General features: G+C 47.0%; 1 protein-coding gene across 1 annotated transcript; it reads right to left on the reverse strand.

Moving 5' to 3' along the window:
- Nucleotides 1-383: 383 nt before the first annotated feature.
- On the reverse strand, nucleotides 384-16,823 carry LOC100645890. Its single transcript, XM_048411954.1, has 8 exons — nucleotides 16,742-16,823; nucleotides 4,805-4,906; nucleotides 4,569-4,678; nucleotides 4,056-4,231; nucleotides 1,349-1,579; nucleotides 927-1,074; nucleotides 694-838; nucleotides 384-628 (listed from the first exon to the last, which is right to left on the reverse strand). The coding sequence occupies exons 1-8, from the start codon at nucleotides 16,821-16,823 to the stop codon at nucleotides 384-386; spliced, it is 1,239 nt and encodes a 412-aa protein (XP_048267911.1).
- Nucleotides 16,824-17,601: the final 778 nt, after the last annotated feature.

Genomic DNA, 17,601 nt, shown 5'->3' on the forward strand with positions numbered 1-17,601 from the left:
CTTCCTATACAACGATCCTCGTATATCTCTGGAACGATCGGTCACAATTCTAAGATTTTCACCGGCCGTAATTCATTCCATTAACATTGTCCCTAATATTGTCCAAAGTGGTAAAAATCTCGAACGATGTTAACTGGGCGGGATCTTGTTCGTCAACTCGATTCGATATCGTACAAAGCGAATATGCATTCAATCGTGCACGAATACGCATGTCTTTCCTTACGTAGGAAGGAAAAGAATATATTTGCTAACATCCGGCTAAACATTCGATCCATTCTTTTATCCCACGATCCACGATATACTCGAATCCTGCCGGTTCTCAAGCCGCTTTCTATTTACAGTCAACGATCGTTCATCGGTTTGCAGATCGTTCCCTTCGAATCTTACAAAAATTTGCAGAGACAGAACAGAACGAGAACGAAAGTTACAACCGCGGTTCTACACGACGAGCCGTTTATCTCCGTCTCGGTAACCTTGTATTTGAACTGTTCTTTAACCTCTTGCGCTATGAAAGCTCTTTCTTCCGTCCTAATCGTGGTCGGAGCTGGTTGCTCTCTCACTTCTTCCGCGATCACAGCTCTGGCTTTTGTCCTGTTCTTTCCTCTTCTAATGTATAACTCGGATAAGGCTGTTAAATACAGAATATTAATTAAACAGTAATAAAATTGGAATAAGACACGGCAATCGATCTACCTTTATCGACCACTGCGTCTTCCTCGAAATCCACTTTAATGAGAGCAGACATAGTCACTTCAAACAGCTTGTTATTGTCAGTATTTGAGACGTCGATGGCTCTTCTCTTCCTGCCGAATCCAATTTGACCATTGCTGCACTCGATCTGAAATATCGGATACATTGGGTGTAGATGAAATTAGATATTGGCATAAATGACGATGAACGTGTGATGCGGCAGAATTGCGTCTTACCCCTTGGCATTTGTCCAAACAAACGTTAACAGTACCACGAAATTGGACGTAGGTGCTCTCTGGAAACTTGAAAGCTCGGAATTTCGCTGTTAGAAAGTCTCCATCCACCGTGTTGAAATTTTCGAACAGATATGGGTCCACGGAACAGCTGAGAGTAGAAAGAGTTACGTATGATATTTTCTTTTTCGTATATTCGAACCCTTTTAACCCTTTCCTTTTTATTTCCGTTCTATTTGTAATCATCGAGTAGTCGCTGGTGCTATTCGTCTCTTAATATCGTCTTTTAATCTCGTTTATTGTTCAAAACCAAATGATCGTGACGCTATTAGCTCGATAAATAGTTTGATAAATTAAAATATCGGCTTCTTTCGCTACACCATCAAAGGGTTAAAATAGGAACGAAGTAGAAATTGCTCGCTCACCCGTTGATAATAATAGTCTCCTCCTGTGTCTTGGTATCAGTGACCAACATATAAGTAACCAAGAGTCCATAAACGGGAGCAGAGCCATTGTCCAGGAAGATCTCCATCTGCAAAGGCGTACCTGGGCTAACGTTCAGTTCCCCGGTAACGAGATTGCCACCTTGCCGGACGCCGACTCCCAATATCGGTACCGGTGCCGACTCGGAAATCTCTCCCCTGATGTCGATCACGCTGTCACAGGAAGCAAAAGATGCGCATAAAATTCCTACCCACGAAAGAAACTTTGTTTCCCGTTGAAATGGGAATAACACGCGGCCATCTGGCAAATGGAACTATCGAATCCGAGGAAGATGCGTTTGAATGTAATTTCCGGGCAAAAACTACGAGCGAACGTCTATATGATTCAGTAGTCGGCCGAAGCAAAATTAAACTGTTTGCGATTGGCAAGAAAACGTGGAAAAGTGCGGCGAACGAACTGTGCTGCGACCTGGGTTACTTTCGACAGTCATCGAATCTTAGCATCGACCTGAATCGCGTTTCCACTTCTGCCGTCTCATCGGTCGTTTCGTTCGAGCCTTTGCGTCGTACGTCTTTCGACGATCGAACGGCACAAGCGAACGGAACGGTACTAAAGACAGAGGACGATGATGAAGCCAGAAGAAAAAAAAAAACAGGGACAAAGACGAAGTTTCCGTTTGGACGACACGATCGTCGATGGTTGTTTTTCTTGTTCGCATCTGTTATCATTCGTAGATCGAATGGATGGATATGGACGACGCGATCGCTGAGTATCCGAGGAATTTTCAGTTGTTCGATCATCCCTCGATAGTCGGCCAATGCGGTCGACGGTGATCCCTAATCGCGATGGACGCATCCAATCGGGCAGGCATGCAATTCCATCGACTTCGTGGAAGCAGAAACAGTTATCAAGATCGAGAAAGAATTTGCCCGTAGTGCGTAGCTCGACCCCGAGCATCGGCCACGCGAGATACCGCGTGATAATTCAACAATAAAGATTTTACGGCTTCCTGGTTGAGCGGCGACATCGACGATTCGCAGAATCCACGGGCACGGCGAGGTACGATCGATTAGTACCAATAAATTAGCGCCGCGAAACAGGAACGAGACAAAAATTCAGCGCTTGTATGGCTGCCACGGAGAGTATACCAGGGAAGAATGTCGCCTCGCGAAGCGACTTTCATCGACGGAAAATAGGAAGAGGCCTACTCCGTTGCCAACTAAAATTAAGTTAATGGCCAAGTCATCAAAGTAAGAAGATCGAGGGTAACGAAATTGCGTCGGAGGCCTCATTTTCGAGAGAATCAAGTTTGAAAACTCGTCGAGTATTAGAATCGATCGTCGCTGAGGACAAAAACACAGGAAAATTGGAACGAAAGGTGGAAAATCCTGTGGATATACGATTTATTCAAACAAGGTTTTAACAGGCCGTTTAACGTTTAGAAACGGAACGCGCAGCCTACTTCGAAGTGGTCGTTAGTGTCTCTTAAGCGACATTTACATGTTCCGGGCAAACAAAAAGATCTCCTTGGATGGTCGCGCGCCGGTCGAAACGTTTTACCAGTAATACACGGAGAATACGAATGACTATGGAGAAGTCAGTTTTATCGAACGAGCAGGAAAAGGAAGGGAGACTCTGTGACGCGATGTACGCAAGGCTAAAATTACATTTCAGGTTTTCCAGCACCTGCGCCGGTATAGACTCGAGGAATAAATGGAACGTGGAATCATGAATCAACTTGGCGACCACAACAAACGTCCATCTTCGTTCAGCTCGCACTCGTTTGAATTAGAAAGCGACGAATACTTGAACTTATTATCCGCGGTACGCTTTGGCCTCCTTGCTTATCCCCACCGCTGTTATATTCTATGGATTGACAAAAAGTCGTTCGAGTCCCCAGAAGCGTATCTCGTTGCAAATCTATATAACTGAAACGTCCGATCATTCAGCGCAGCGCTAACGGTCGAGCGAATCGTTTCGAAAAATATAATTTTAGACCGAACAAAAAGGTAAAAGGTAAACGAGCATCTTGCCAACGGTACAGTGAAAATCAAAAGGCGAGTATACGTGTTGAAGACGCGAAATTTGCCGAAAAATATTATGTTATTTATCGTAATATTATGATATTATCTGAATATTACGTAAGTAAGTCTGTAATGTATACTCACTTTTGACTCTCACTGTATATCAGTATGACGCGAATAATTACCAGTAAGCCAACAAGCAGTATCTAAATCGAGAATTACCGTTCCCCTTTGATCGAACAGTTTTACCAGCTGTCTATACAATTGCGATTAATTGCTTGCTACGAAGCAAGAGCGAACCTCTGGTCTGACTAGGCATGATCTTATTTCACTGCAGGCGCAGCCCGGAAGGTTGCAACCGTTTAAACTATCGAAGAGCCAAGGTTCTTCGTAAAACAAAGAGTCACAGATGGATGAAAGTCTCAAACATAATTTTAGTCGTTGCTTGTTCTCGCGATCGCTTAGAGCGAATAGAATGTCCTTGACGCGAATACGCAATTATTATTGCGCGCGCACGATCGCGCGAACGGCGAAGGCTGGATTATGTGATTCTAACCGATCGGAAAAGGAGTTCTATCGTGAAACGATAAGTGGAAAATCGTGCGAATAAGTTTAGAGAATAAATAGCGTAGAAACAGAATATTAAGGTGAAAGATAAACTCACTCGGGTTCCTGGAAACCTGCTGGAAGAACGCTGCGTCGAACCGCGGTGTGATTGGTTGCGATCGAGATTCCAGGTTTCACAACGACTTCGGTGATAACACACTTTACGGTGAACGTGTGCTTGCTGGAATCCGCCGGCTCCTCCACTATTATCCGATGAAAGTACACCTTCTGACCCTGTGTATCATTATGCGTGTGTAATTTTGCTCGAATCCATGGGATCGCCGATCGAAACAATGAAACGAGTCCTAACAACTTATCGCCAACTCTGAGCACGAATCGATACGTTCGTTCGACCTTTGATTTTATTTAGCTCGGAGCCAATCTGTTTTTATTTTACACGCGCAGTCAATCACGAGGTTCGAAGAAAACAGCTTTCGATCAGATCCGACAAAGTCGATCGAACGATCCATAAATCACGCGGCGCACCGCCCTGTTCGCTAAATTATTCGATCATTTTAATTATTCGGATGCGATAGTTTTATCAGCGATCAGACTCGTAATTACTCCCTACCGTGACTTTGTTAACGACTCTAGTGATACCGCATCGCAACATGTCCTGCTCTAAGAGCGGTAATCGGAACGTGGCGACGCCGTTGCTAAGCCGAGGTTTGCAAGCTTCGTCTGCAAAAGAAGATACGTTTCAACGTGTAAAATACGCGTCTACCTTTGCATCCCGCTTCTATATCTCACGGCCACGTCGGCGTACAGCCGACAATAGCCAGAAACACGAAGGGAATCGATCTTTACCTGGAAAGTCCTTCATCTGTTGCAGATATATCCTCGCTTGCGGACTACTCCTTACGATGTCAACCTCCATCCACTGTTCCGAGCATCTCACTTTGCTCTGAACTGGAACAGAAAAACCCAGAAGGGATTTCGGATGAGAAATCGTTTCAACTCGATCGATATTGCGTATACGCGAGCAATTTAATATCGAACATCTATGGAGCGATATCGGTCAGATAGATTAGACGCGTTTCGGAAAAATGGGCGAGAAACTTGCAAAGAGGAATCTCGTCCGACGGCGAACGCGAGAAAAACGAAGACGAAAAGTACGACGTAGCCGCAAACTAACTCGCAGTATACCACCGTAATTGCTCCATAAAGTCGTAAGCGTCTCGACCTTGAAAAGCGAGCAGCTCGACATTGCGCGCTCGAGAAACCCGCGCTCTGATGTACATCCCTTTGGGTTGGACCCTGTTTATTCGCGGAACTCGACGATGGATACTTTCACCGTTGGCGAGTAACGTCCGTGTGATACACCTAAACCACCGGTTTACATTATCGCGATGTAAGAACGTTGCATCCGGCCGCGAAAAAACGACGAGATAGGAGAAGGAATAATCGCGCGACGCGTGGTTCATTTGCTTCCTGGGTAATTGAATTTTCGGACGATTCGATCGCGATCGATGTAGCCCCTCGTGATCGTTAAATCGCCATCGATAATTGTATTTGACTAATGGTAGATTCGCTGTCGATCGGCTGGCGCTCGGCAAAGAAAAATCCAATGACCGATAATTGAGATCTCCGCGCGATTACCAAGAGCCACGACCAACGATTTCATCCAGAAACACCGTATACTCGAAACGATATCGTGGTTGTCGTTTGATATATAGTTGCGGCGTTGTTCTTTGGAACAAGCGCAATATCTCTGCGGGACGTAGCACACGCACTTTGCAGCCAACTACGCAGGTCGGGCAATAATTCACGGTGAAGTATCATCGTCACGCGGGCAACACGCCGTTAAAGAACGCGGCGTACCTTTCCTACGACAGGAGAACGAAGTCGGGAAAGTTTCGCGCACAGCCCAACTCTGTCGGCGAACGAGGAACCGGGTTGCTGTTTCAAGATGAACCGATAACGTTTGTCTACGAATCGAAGCAATTAAACGATCCCATCCTCTGATAGATTTGTTCTCTTGCGTGATTTAGATACTACCACATAGTACATTCTCGGGGAATTTTATAACCTTTCGTTGATTTCCTTCTGGAAGAGAAAATTTCTCGTGATCGTTAACTCGATGTCCGTCTCGCTTTCGAGCCGTCGCGCATCGTGACAAGTACGAACGATGAAAAGTCACCCGCGTAGCTCGTGTCTGCCGTAACTGGTTGTTCACGGTTTCCGCGAGTCCATCAGGTCGCGATTAACGCGCAAATTACATGACTGCACGTTGTGTCACTTTCAAATAGCCCGAGGATTGGCGGTCTTTTCCATTAGCGAGTTTAAAGTGTTTCCCCAGGCAGTGCAACCACCTGTAGTAGGTACAATCCTCGAGCCATCTCTCGACAGAGGTCCGTGACCTTCTTCTTCTTCTTCTTCTTCTCCTTCTTCTTCATCATCTTCTTCCTCTTCTTCTTCATCATCATCTTCTTCTTCTTCTTCTTCTTCTTCTTTTGTTCTTTCTCTCTAGTCCTTTTTTCATTTTCGACGTCCGCTACGTTTTTGCAGGAGCCTCTTTTACTCGTTCCTCTTTCGATGCCCGACTCGTTGTTCCTTTCTTTTCTTCGTCTTCTTCTTCTCCTTCTTCTCCTTCTTCTTATTGTTCTTTCCTCGCCTGCGTCTCCTCTTTGTGTTTTGATCAGCGGCGTTCTCCTAACGTCGTAGTCACCGCGAGAGATCCTGCACTTCCCATTTCTTCTTCTTCGCTGTTCTCTCTCTCTCTCTCTCTCTCTGTCTCGTGTTCAACCGCGATGTCGTTTATTTACCCTACTGTCAGACGCACGGAGGACTTCCTGTTTCGAGTTTTTCAACCTCGTCGACGGTCCAACAACGAGCAGACACTTTTTTCGAGCGTCCCTGCTCGGTTCGGACACTCGGCCTATTGTCTTGGTAATTTATGCCGCCGATAGGGATCCGCTTTCATTACCGGATAATCGTTTCGCCCGAACGCTGCCGGTTCTTCGTTCCGCGAACGATTCTCCATGTTGCGAGAGAGGGGCTACGTGACCCCTGTACCTTTCTTCTTTATTATTCTCGCCGAGTTTCCGATCCCTTCCTGTTCTCTTTGCCGCCATTAAATCCGAGAAGCACGCATCGCCCCGCTCTCTCAGAATTCCGTTCTTCTGTACGTTTCCCCTTCTCCTCTGCTATCGAGCTTCGTTTTACTCGTTTCTCTCTTTCGATTTCTTTCCGATCTTTTCTCCGTCCTTCGAAGATTAAGATCTCTGCAGGATTACGAAGAACTCCGAGTCGACCTATGCTCTCGCGTGGTTTTCCCGACCTGCGACCTTCGTACGCTTCTTCGCTCGCCCTCCGCGTTAATCGCTTTGCGCTTTTTACGTCTGTCGATAGGACTTTCTTCGTGCCTTGCGTATATTTTTAAACGTTCGCGTTGTGTCGCCAGTGCGTCGACCGGAGTTTGCAGATTTTCGACGAGTCACATTTCTTACATCCGACATCGATCTTAGAAATCAGTTCGTTGTCGATAGATTCTCTGTTACAGTTGTGTTTTTATTTGTGCTTTCGTTTCCACGTATACGTGATATTTAAAATTCTCTCGCTTAATCATAAAATGTCTCTATCGTTCGTGGTAATCTTCGCATACAACGATCTAATATCAGCCTTTGAAACGCCCTCTTTAATCGCGATTCAACCGTTATTATCAGCATATAGATCATCTAGACGCTGAAGCTATCTTTATTTCGACTCGATATCTACCATGGATAACTGCTTCGATCCCGAGAAAGATTAACTCCTACTGCTTTCTTCTTTGTTTCTCGTGTTTCTTTGCGACAACACGCGAGCTCGACGAAGAGAATCGGTAGATCGGTTTCACTGTCGATGGCGAAACGTTCCCCATGTATCGTGGATGCTTTTTGCCGGATTCGCCTGCTAGTGACTGGTGTTCTACTCTTCCGCTTTCTGTCTCTTTCTCTCGTACCTTCTCGGACGCCCTTTCTTCGACTGTTTCGCAAAGTTGCCGGGAAACAAGAAGGAATTGATGTAAATTACGACAACGTACGATCCCCGGGATTACAATAATTTGAGGCCATTACCGACCTCGGTGTTAAGACGAGAACCGAGCTGCATAATTACGCACCATCGCTGTGTAACACGCCCTGTGTTGCACGGATTACGGTGCCAAGTTGATTTACCGTCGTTTGAATAAATAAGAACCAAGTTACGATCAATGAGAATCAAAAGCGAACTCCTTCCACGAGAGGCCTTTACCGAAACTCTACAAACCAACTAATTTATTTAAATTGACCTACAAGTGGGATGCCAAGTGGGGCCAGAAGGTTCTCGCACGGCCGCGTGTCTCTCGACGACAAATGCACGCAGTGCATTCGACCCCATTTTCCACGTAAGGCAGACAGATAAAGAAAGGGTGGAAATCCGGTGCGACGCGATTAACATTCGTGGCCCGTCGTCCGTGCGTCCACGCGACGTTAACTGTACAACGAATAACCGTGAGTCGAGAAGGGCAGACCACGAAGGCGGGAATATCTGTAGCCAGCAATTAAACTGGTCGATAGGTAGACGGCAGCAAAGAATCGGTCGGTCGAGCAGGAAGCTCGTACGTACTTACGTAGGCGTGCCCTTCCACACATACTTACTACCGGTTGTTACACGGTTTACGTACATCTTGTTCAACAAAAAATATTCGTACATACCATTATCTTCCTGTTAACGATTTTTTACCAGGTCCTACGTTCTATTCCGTGGTATTAAATTTTTCTAGTCGTACTACCGTATTTATACGTATGGATATATAATTCGTGTTATTAATAATAATAATGATAATAATATAATTGATACTACAAACGTCGAACGCAACTGTGCCGGTCGGTGCATTAATTAATGCCGTTACTCGATGCTTCGATTTAGCTTCATCTCGCTGCACAGCGTGTAGAACGACTCGCACGAGAAATGGATTACACCTTGCAATTATACGCGTTGTAACGAAACGAAATCGTGTTTCATTTCGCCGACACGAAATTGACTACGGAATCAATTCGTAGCTTCACGATCTGCACCGTGCTATAATAACAACCATCGTTATAACGTTGCCGGTACTTCGAGCGGTACAAAATCGACAGGGATGCAGCGCCCGCATGGATATCTACGGTAACCGAGAGATCAGTTTTGGAGACACTGAAAAGGCAATCGCCTCGGTCGCAGCCGACTTTTATATCGCCAAGATTCCTTCGAGAGCTTTCTACGACTTCCGGTTGCAAGCGGAATGGATTGCTCGTAAATCGATACGCTTTCGAAGTTACAGTTAGAACACGCCGCTGGTAGGCGAGTTTCGATTCTACGCTGGATAGATTTCTCAGAGGGTCCTCTCGCACCATGCTTTACCAACCATCGATATCGAAAAGTCGATCGATTTTACGAGTTAAGCTGCGCAACGTTATTTCTAATTTTACATTTTCTAATCGAAATTCTTTCTTCTCGACTTTGTGCTCGGCTCAACTTCGTACACGTAATAATACGTTCATAATTGTAATTATCCAAGGCCAGATTACGCGAACACGAAAGAGTCGAATACGAATAACTCGATTGATCCGAGAGAGATTTTAATTGGGCGTTAAGCTAACATTTCGTTTCGATAAATAGAATTCGGATAAACGTACTTGTAGGCTACATCGGTTGCCAATTAAAAACGTGCGATATTAATTGCCACAATTTCCATTTCTCGTTACCAACGACGTTAATTAAACGGACGCCTACGTTTTCTCGGTTATGCAAATAAATTCGCCGCCTCGCTAATTCAAACGTCACCACTGTACGTAATTCAATTACTCGTCGTTGTCGTTTCTCGATCTCCACGCGCCACCGTCAGTTATTTTCCCTTCAACAATGCAACAGTTGCGCGTGTTGCCTCGCGTATTACCTTTTCTCAGAAAAAGACGCGAGCAATTTCAATGTCTGCTTAAGGATTAACCGTTGTAGATGACTGCAGGCAACAGCTGTCTCGACTTTGCAATTTTTCCTCTACAGGCTATCGTAAAAGCAATTTTATCGCTTCGTTTTTAAATAATTTTCAAAAACGAAAAGGAAACGGATAGACGTACGAGTGTCTGACCAGGCAAACTGATTGATTTCATTCTTGCCGCGCTAATCTACGAGAATAAGAATTTATCCCTATACTTTAGGAGAAAACGCGTGCAAGTACGCGGTAAAATAACATGTGCCGTATCGCGGAGCTCGCGAAATATTATAATCGAGAGACCGAAGATCGCAGAAGAAATCTGCCTGTTGCCTCGAGCTGGCTAGACGCGGTGAACAGAACGCACGAAGCGTACCACGACTGCGTAACAGGATCGAAAGTTCGTAATCGATGCGAAGCAGGTTGGCCGCGAGAGTGATAAAAGAGGAGCGGACTCGGTAACGGTGATTTCATTCCGGTTCCTTTGGCCACGGCGCGATACACGCCACGCTGCGCCGCGCCGCGCCGCCCCGATTACAACAGCTGCCAGCGGTAAATCACCGATGATCAGCGATCGTTAGCGCCCTGCGATTCCGTCGATGGGGTTAGGTGAAAATGAAAGAATCACCGCGAAACCGCGCGTACTCTAAAGTCTAGAGTCTAGAGCGTCCTTATGGTGCGTTTACGATCAAACGAGCGTTGTAAGAGTAAAATTTCGAAATAAAAGCGTAAGCGAGCATCCGTTCGCCGTCTGACGATTACTCCGCGGATCAGAAAGCGAAAATGGCGAAGAACGAACGTTCGCGGGCTTGGTCTGGACGTATCGTTGGATGCCTGAAACAACGAGGGCAACGATCGACGCCTCTCTGTTATCTCCTTGCTATCTCCTATGCTAAATCCTCGTCCTTCGCTGGAATTACGTAACTGAAAATAGCAGACCGGTTTCGATGATGAACAAGCAATTTCGATAGAGCAAAAGCTAAGTGATTTCCCCTTAATCGCCTGCAAGATGTAAAGAGGTTCTTCATTCGCTGAATCGTTAGGCAGATTCCGCCGGGAGATTGGCACAAAGTCTGGGACGCCACGAGCGAATCTTAAGCACGCGTTTCGTTATTTTCTGCCTCGCAACAGCCGCCGGTTGTTAAACGACGTGTTGAGAGGCAGGATCCGGACTTGGACCATCGAGGTGGACGATAATGTGATCGAACGCCGGCAGCAGCCAAAGAATCTTATTCTTTACCGTGATACGAACAAATCCGGAGATCGACGTTGGAATTTGCTTTGGGTCAGCTGCTCTCTGTCCTTTACATCTACTGTTACCGCTACTGTTCGATCCTGTCCGGCTTATGTCGATGGATCCAGGGCCGGCGTATCGAGGTCGTGCAAAGATCAGCTATGAACCTACGAACGCGAGCTATAGGAATCGTAAAAATCCTAGAAATATCGCGTCTTTGCAACGACGCGAAACGCAATGCTGGAAATCCGCGGAACGGGCAGAAACGCTATACATCTAAATGGGAATGACGTCAGTCCTTTGACTCTTGGCTATTGTGCGAGCAACTACTCGGTAACACGCTGACTAATTTCAAGCTGTTTAGAGCTGGTTGACTCTTTGTGAATCGTGAGTAACGATAAGAGAGAAGTAGCGATCCAACAACGGCAGTGTCTCGTTTACCGCTGAACATTTTTATAAAGTATCGCGACGAGAAACGACCGCTCCGATTAAAACTGTAAAATTTGAAAACGATTTCGAAATATACGCAAAAGTTACTTTTCATCGTATGTACGTAGAAATAGTCTGCCGTTCTCATTTCATAAATTATTAAGTACATTACATTAAGTACGTTAATTTCCCATGTTCTTTTCTCTCCAAAATTTCATGTAGGACACGGACTATTGCTTCGCAAGAAGATTCCTACGGAGAAGAGGCCGTCGATTTTCTTCCACGATTCGAAGAAATAATCGTGGAGCGGGGAGGATGCAAATGACGTCGGAGGATCGGTCGGTCGTAGGGTCGCGGCTAGTCACGAAATACAAGAGACACAGGGAGCAAGGTGCATCGCGCGCGCCAAATGCAGAATGAATAATTTATCATGGCGGCGATCCGTGCAGAAATTATGCGCGAAGCCAGCGACTACCGTTATGCACATTTTCGGTAATCTCGGCAACGATTAAATCGCCACCGGTCCACCACGGCCGAGCCGATTATTTAAACAATTTTACGCTTCGGATCACCGGTGCATAAAACGTTCACACGCGTCGTTACGTGGCCGTTCGACGCGCATTTTTTTCGGTCTGCATTCTTTCAATCTGTTGTACGCGGAACGTAACGAGCTGCGTCGACTTTTCAGCCGTGGAATTCGCGGTATTTCGCCAACAAAGTCGCCGATTCCTCGATTACCACCGACGCGTAACGGAATTTCATCGCTAACCGTGACGGTCGGTTTTTTCCCGCATCTGCTCCCTCGTAGAAAGAGAAAACAGTTGGACATCGATCGAAATCCAGATCGTATCGCGCCATGCCACGGCTATAAGTTTCGCTCGCGTAATCCCAACGCTGCGAGCTTATCCTACGAAGAACGATCCTTTGTCGTTGAAGGAGACTTCCTTGTACTGTCATCGTCCAGATATCGAATCTGACTCTATCCGCAGGCGACTTCCGGCACGCTTTATTATCCAGACTTTGTACTGCTCCAGACTCGAGCACGGAATACATTTTCCAGAGGATACTCGCGCGCTTATCTGATCAGAGAATTTAATTGTTTCCGCGAGTTCGTCCTTTCCACGTTGATTCTCGGACGTCCCCTGCGAGGGAACGGTTCTCCAGTTCGCGAATATCGTTTCAAGTTTTCCATTTCGCTGCATAGTTCGGCTAAAGATATCTTTATTAACACAGATGAAGAGGGTAAACGCAGAACCTTTTACGTAGAACACAAGCACACGGACAACGAACGAGTCGCATATTTTACGAAATCCTTTGAACCGAATTTCCGAGGTTAGGGATATACACGAAAGAACTCTGAACAAACGCAATACGCGCGAGTTCGCAGTATTACGTATACGATTCGCAGGGTCGGAATTAACCAGCGACGATATACAGCGATGCGGAAGAAAAGTTCGTGCGAACCTGAACGATCTCGCGATGACGATGGAACTGTACTTTGATGGTCGAAGCGTCTGAAAGCACGCGTAGGCATCGGGGGAAGACGTCGGCGAAACGATCGCCTTAATTTTGAGCTCGCTTTACGACCTCGTTATATCGCGTCTTTGTCGCGAATTCCTTCCCCGGTTCAACAGGATTCTCGTCCGAGTTCCCCAGCAGTCTCCATAGCCAAGAAAAATGACCGTCCGTTTTGCGTGTACTCGCGTTTAATTTATTTTTAATTCGAACCGTGTCGTTAGCAGGGCCCATAACGTGCAATTATCGCCACATATAAGTAAACGTTCTCGGCGGAACGTACGCGAACCAGCGCAGATTTATTACCTTTGATAGCACAGGTAACGATCATTGGCAGAACAGTGGAATCTTACGATACAGTCTCCGTCGAGGAACACGCACGAACGATGCCCGTCCGGGAACTTGTAGGTACGCGCGACTCGCTTCCGATAACGCGCTCGTGTTGCATATTCGATACGGTTGTACCTCTGAGTTTTCTTCATACGCGAATCCACGTAGCCCGAATGGCCAACGTCACGCTCGCCAATCCGGTCAATCGCCGGCGATAAATTCCAGCCGAAGAATCTCATCTCGACCAATTGGTTCGCGATCGACTTTTACACGAGCGAACGAATCCACTTGCGAATTCATCGCGCGTACTAATCGTTAGAGCGGGCGTTTATGCTCGTGTCGGTTAAGAACGTCGCGGCTTATTAACGATCGCCGTGATCGTTTTTGCGATCCTTCGTTAATTCGATGGCGTAGATATTAAAGAATCGATGGAGGATAGTTTCGTTAACGGGCCTGCGCCTGCAATTACTTTATGATCTCTGTCGACCCTCTTTACAACCTCGCCCCTCGTATCTGATCGAGAAAATGCTCTTCTGTGTTTTGTTTTCTCCTTACGCGCAGGACTTTCGTCGCTATTTCTATCTTTATCACCGTAGCGTTAATTCTTCGTTAATCCTGATTTTCACCGTGAAGCTTGCGTTTAAGTCGATCTCCAAGAGGAATTTTATCAATTTATTAACGTTTCCCCGAATGGAACGTCTCAGGAGCTAAACGTCGTGTCACGTTTCTCAAAGGATCGATCTCTATCGAAGCGAGAAGATGTTCTCTTTCCGCGCTGTCAAACGATTAAAGCGAAAGCCGAGAAGAGTCTTTGGATGAATTTTCATTGATTTAGGCACGACTGGCGAAGCGTTCGATGGACTCGAGGCCACGATTATTCGATGAAAACGCCGTCTTTGTTAACGAGTTGCGAGTGACTGGCTACTTTGAGGAATTGCGGGATCATCGAGGAAGGGAACGGGCAACAACGAAGCCCGCGCGACGTTATACTCTCGTATTCGACCGATTATCATCAATGGCGAAAACGACCGGTTAACGGCTATGTCGAGCGTTCTCGCGATAGGTCAGGTGGAGGGAAAAGCGATTATTACGGTTAAGTGGCCACCAGCATCGTCGAAGAAAACGTCGTCGAGTCGTCTAAACTCGAGACGCGGTAAGAATGCAGCGCAAAGAGATACGCGGTGATTATACCTACTCCATTTCTCGAAAATTGCTACTTTATACGCGACGCGAGACCAGCCTGAAATTACGTCCCAGATGCGTAAATCCGGTAGGTGGAAATCCTTGAAGCTGAACTACCGAACTCGTCTAATGCGTTTCACCTATGCAGCAACATGCGAGCGTAGAAAAACGAAGCGACGAATTTCGTTCGAACGTATTTCTTTTTATAGAAACCGTACTCGTATAACAGGGAACAGGATCAGTGGAAAAGAAGCTAAATGAACTAGGTAAATGAAATTCATAAAGATCGATGTCGTTGACGTGACAATAACGTGTCTTGAAAATTAAGCGGAAGGAAAGACGCTAGAAAGAACCGTGCGCATTCGTTGTACATCGGCGAAAGAAGAGACGAATGCGGTGGTCTTTACGTGTCAATCGTCGCGTACGGATGTTGTTCGAACCGGCAAGAAGATATCGTCCGCCTAAAACGGAGGCGAGGTACCGACGAGCAATTTTTACGGCTCGCCTGTGCTTCGCGAAGCAGCTTATACGGCATCGAGAGACGATCGTCGAACGGGAGGAATTCGCCCGTGGGTGCTGCTGTCCGTCCTTCGTCTCTACACGCACAGGCACGCGTGCCCACGCAGCCACGGTGACACGACACGCGTGCACAGCGAGTGGTTCGACCGGTATCCGCCATATTTGGCTGGAGGAACAGTCGCGTGAACTACGGAGACGCAGAAAATCCGCCAGGGGAAGAGGTCATCCACGCTATCGGCACTCCGGGTTAAAGCTTTCCGTCGTTCGGTCGTCGTTCGACCAGAAGATCTCGTCGATACACCGTGAATTACGACGAAATGAGGATCGTAAATTAACTCCACGCAGGGAGTAAATTTAACTCGTTGCAAAAAGTTATCCCTCCGTCTAAAAGGATCGCTGCTGCCTTTTTACCTCCTATCGATTACGCCTGTAGCATTATCCAGATACAGTTAAGTCCAGGCGTGAAACAACCGAATCGAAATTGCCTTTTCGTTCGACGGATCTCGATAATCTTTTTCAGGCTGGTTTTTGCTCGGGCCGCGCCGAGCTCGTGAAATACACAGAGAGAATGATTCCCTCGCACGAATCGCCTGGGACGTGCGGATATGTGGCATCGAGCTTTAAACAGTAGCCTCCGAGCCTTTCAGCATCTAACGGCTGAGTTTTAGCGGAAAAACTTTCCACGGTGAATGACGTTTACGAGGGTACGTCGTAGCCAGCGTGGCACGGAATGTTAAAGAAGCGTCGAAGAATGGAAGATGGCACGTTTCTTCCATCGACGGATCGCCATTCGTGCAACACCGACCTAAAGAATCCCGTGTCAAAGATCGCGAGTCTTCGGCGCGATAACTGTACAGATTTTTCGTGGTGCACCGCTATTCTTCCTTAACCGTAAAAATTGAACGCGTCGCGAGGATCGTTCAACGACCGGCAACCTAAGACCCAGTTCTACCGCGTGGAAAAAGTGGGAAAAGTTTCCCGTCGATCACGCGTCGCGATGCATCGTCCTTGAAAAAAGTAGATCCGCTAGATCAGCCACGCCGGACGACGTAATCTCGATCCATCGGTCCGCCATCCTATCGCTTTATCAAGCTTTATCCTGCGTTCAATCCTTTGCCGTTCGATAGCAAAAACGAACGATTAATCGAATGCCGATTAGATTCGAAGCTTTCGATAGACGCCGCGGCTCTGGGAGAAAGGGCGAAGAGACGAATCGATCGGCGTTTAGATCTTCCAACGAGATTAGGGATCGAGTTTCCGACCAGCGATCCTCGATCGTTTCGGTTTCAAACTGGATCGAGGACGGCCTCGTCGTGACGTTTTTCTTCGTGCGCGCGTTGCCTTTGCGTTCGCCGGCTTTCCGATGGATTTTCTCTCTCCTAACGAGTAATTGCTTTTACCATTTGTTTTACGTTTTCGTTCACGGTGGTCTGCATCAAGAATCGATGAAAATCGATCGGCGGATCGGTTTGCTGAAAACCGGAGTATCGGTCTTTTTAGCCTTTTCTCCGCTAGGTATGTTCGCCGATGTCCAACGTCCGCGCAGATTGGCAACCGGTTTTCCTATGGCCTCTCCCGGACGATTCCTCACTCCCACTCTCACTCCCACCTCCGATTCCCATTCCAGCGCAGACCCTCTCGCATTCTCCGCGTCCTCCTCCTCCAGGGCCGCCGCGATACCCCATCTTCTCCCTTTCTTTCCACTCTCCTCGTCCTTTTTCCTTCGTCCGCTCTTTCACCGGACCCTTTACCTTTTGAAAGAAAGGCAACCTGTCAAAAAGCAAACCTGTCGCGCGGCATGCTACGCGCCCGACACGCAACATCGTCAATTTTTCTCCCGATGAACCAGACGTCCGGGAAACTTGTTCGACGAGCACAGGATTCGTTCGACACCGGGTACGGCACTGGCGACACCACCCACTCGATTCGCTTTTCCACGAATAGTTATTTTGCATACAAGGCTCGATCGCGAGACGTTGCCTCGCAATTAAATGCGTTCCAACTACGAGCGATTGCCGTCAACGTATTACCGCGAATCGCTTTTTGCCGGAATCTCGCCGACTTTGCTCGTATCGCGAATTTAGCGCGTATCTTGAATTTTCTTCGTAGGCTTCGTTCGCCGAAGGGAACCGGTGTCTCTGGTTTCATGGTCACGCTTCTCCGACCGACCCTTGGTAACCTCGTTTATTCCTCGTTACTTGCAACGTGTTTCGGTTGATGGCGAAACACACGAGATACCGTTTCCGGCAAGTTCGGCTCGCGGCTTTTCGCTTTCTCGACAGAGGCATCGCGTCGCGTCCGCGACCTCTCGCAGCTTTTCCCCGTGTTCGAGGAAACGAACCGCGCTGCGAGATACGCCTGGAAACCGCCGCGATTATTATTTTACCTTCGCCACGAACCACTGCGGCCTGGCTAGTTTATTTTAATCGGGCAACTCGATTTAGTCCGCGATTGAACACGCTT

The sequence above is a fragment of the Bombus terrestris genome, chromosome 14 (genome assembly GCF_910591885.1).
Source record: "Bombus terrestris chromosome 14, iyBomTerr1.2, whole genome shotgun sequence".
In the NCBI taxonomy this organism is placed as follows: Eukaryota; Metazoa; Arthropoda; class Insecta; order Hymenoptera; family Apidae; genus Bombus; species Bombus terrestris.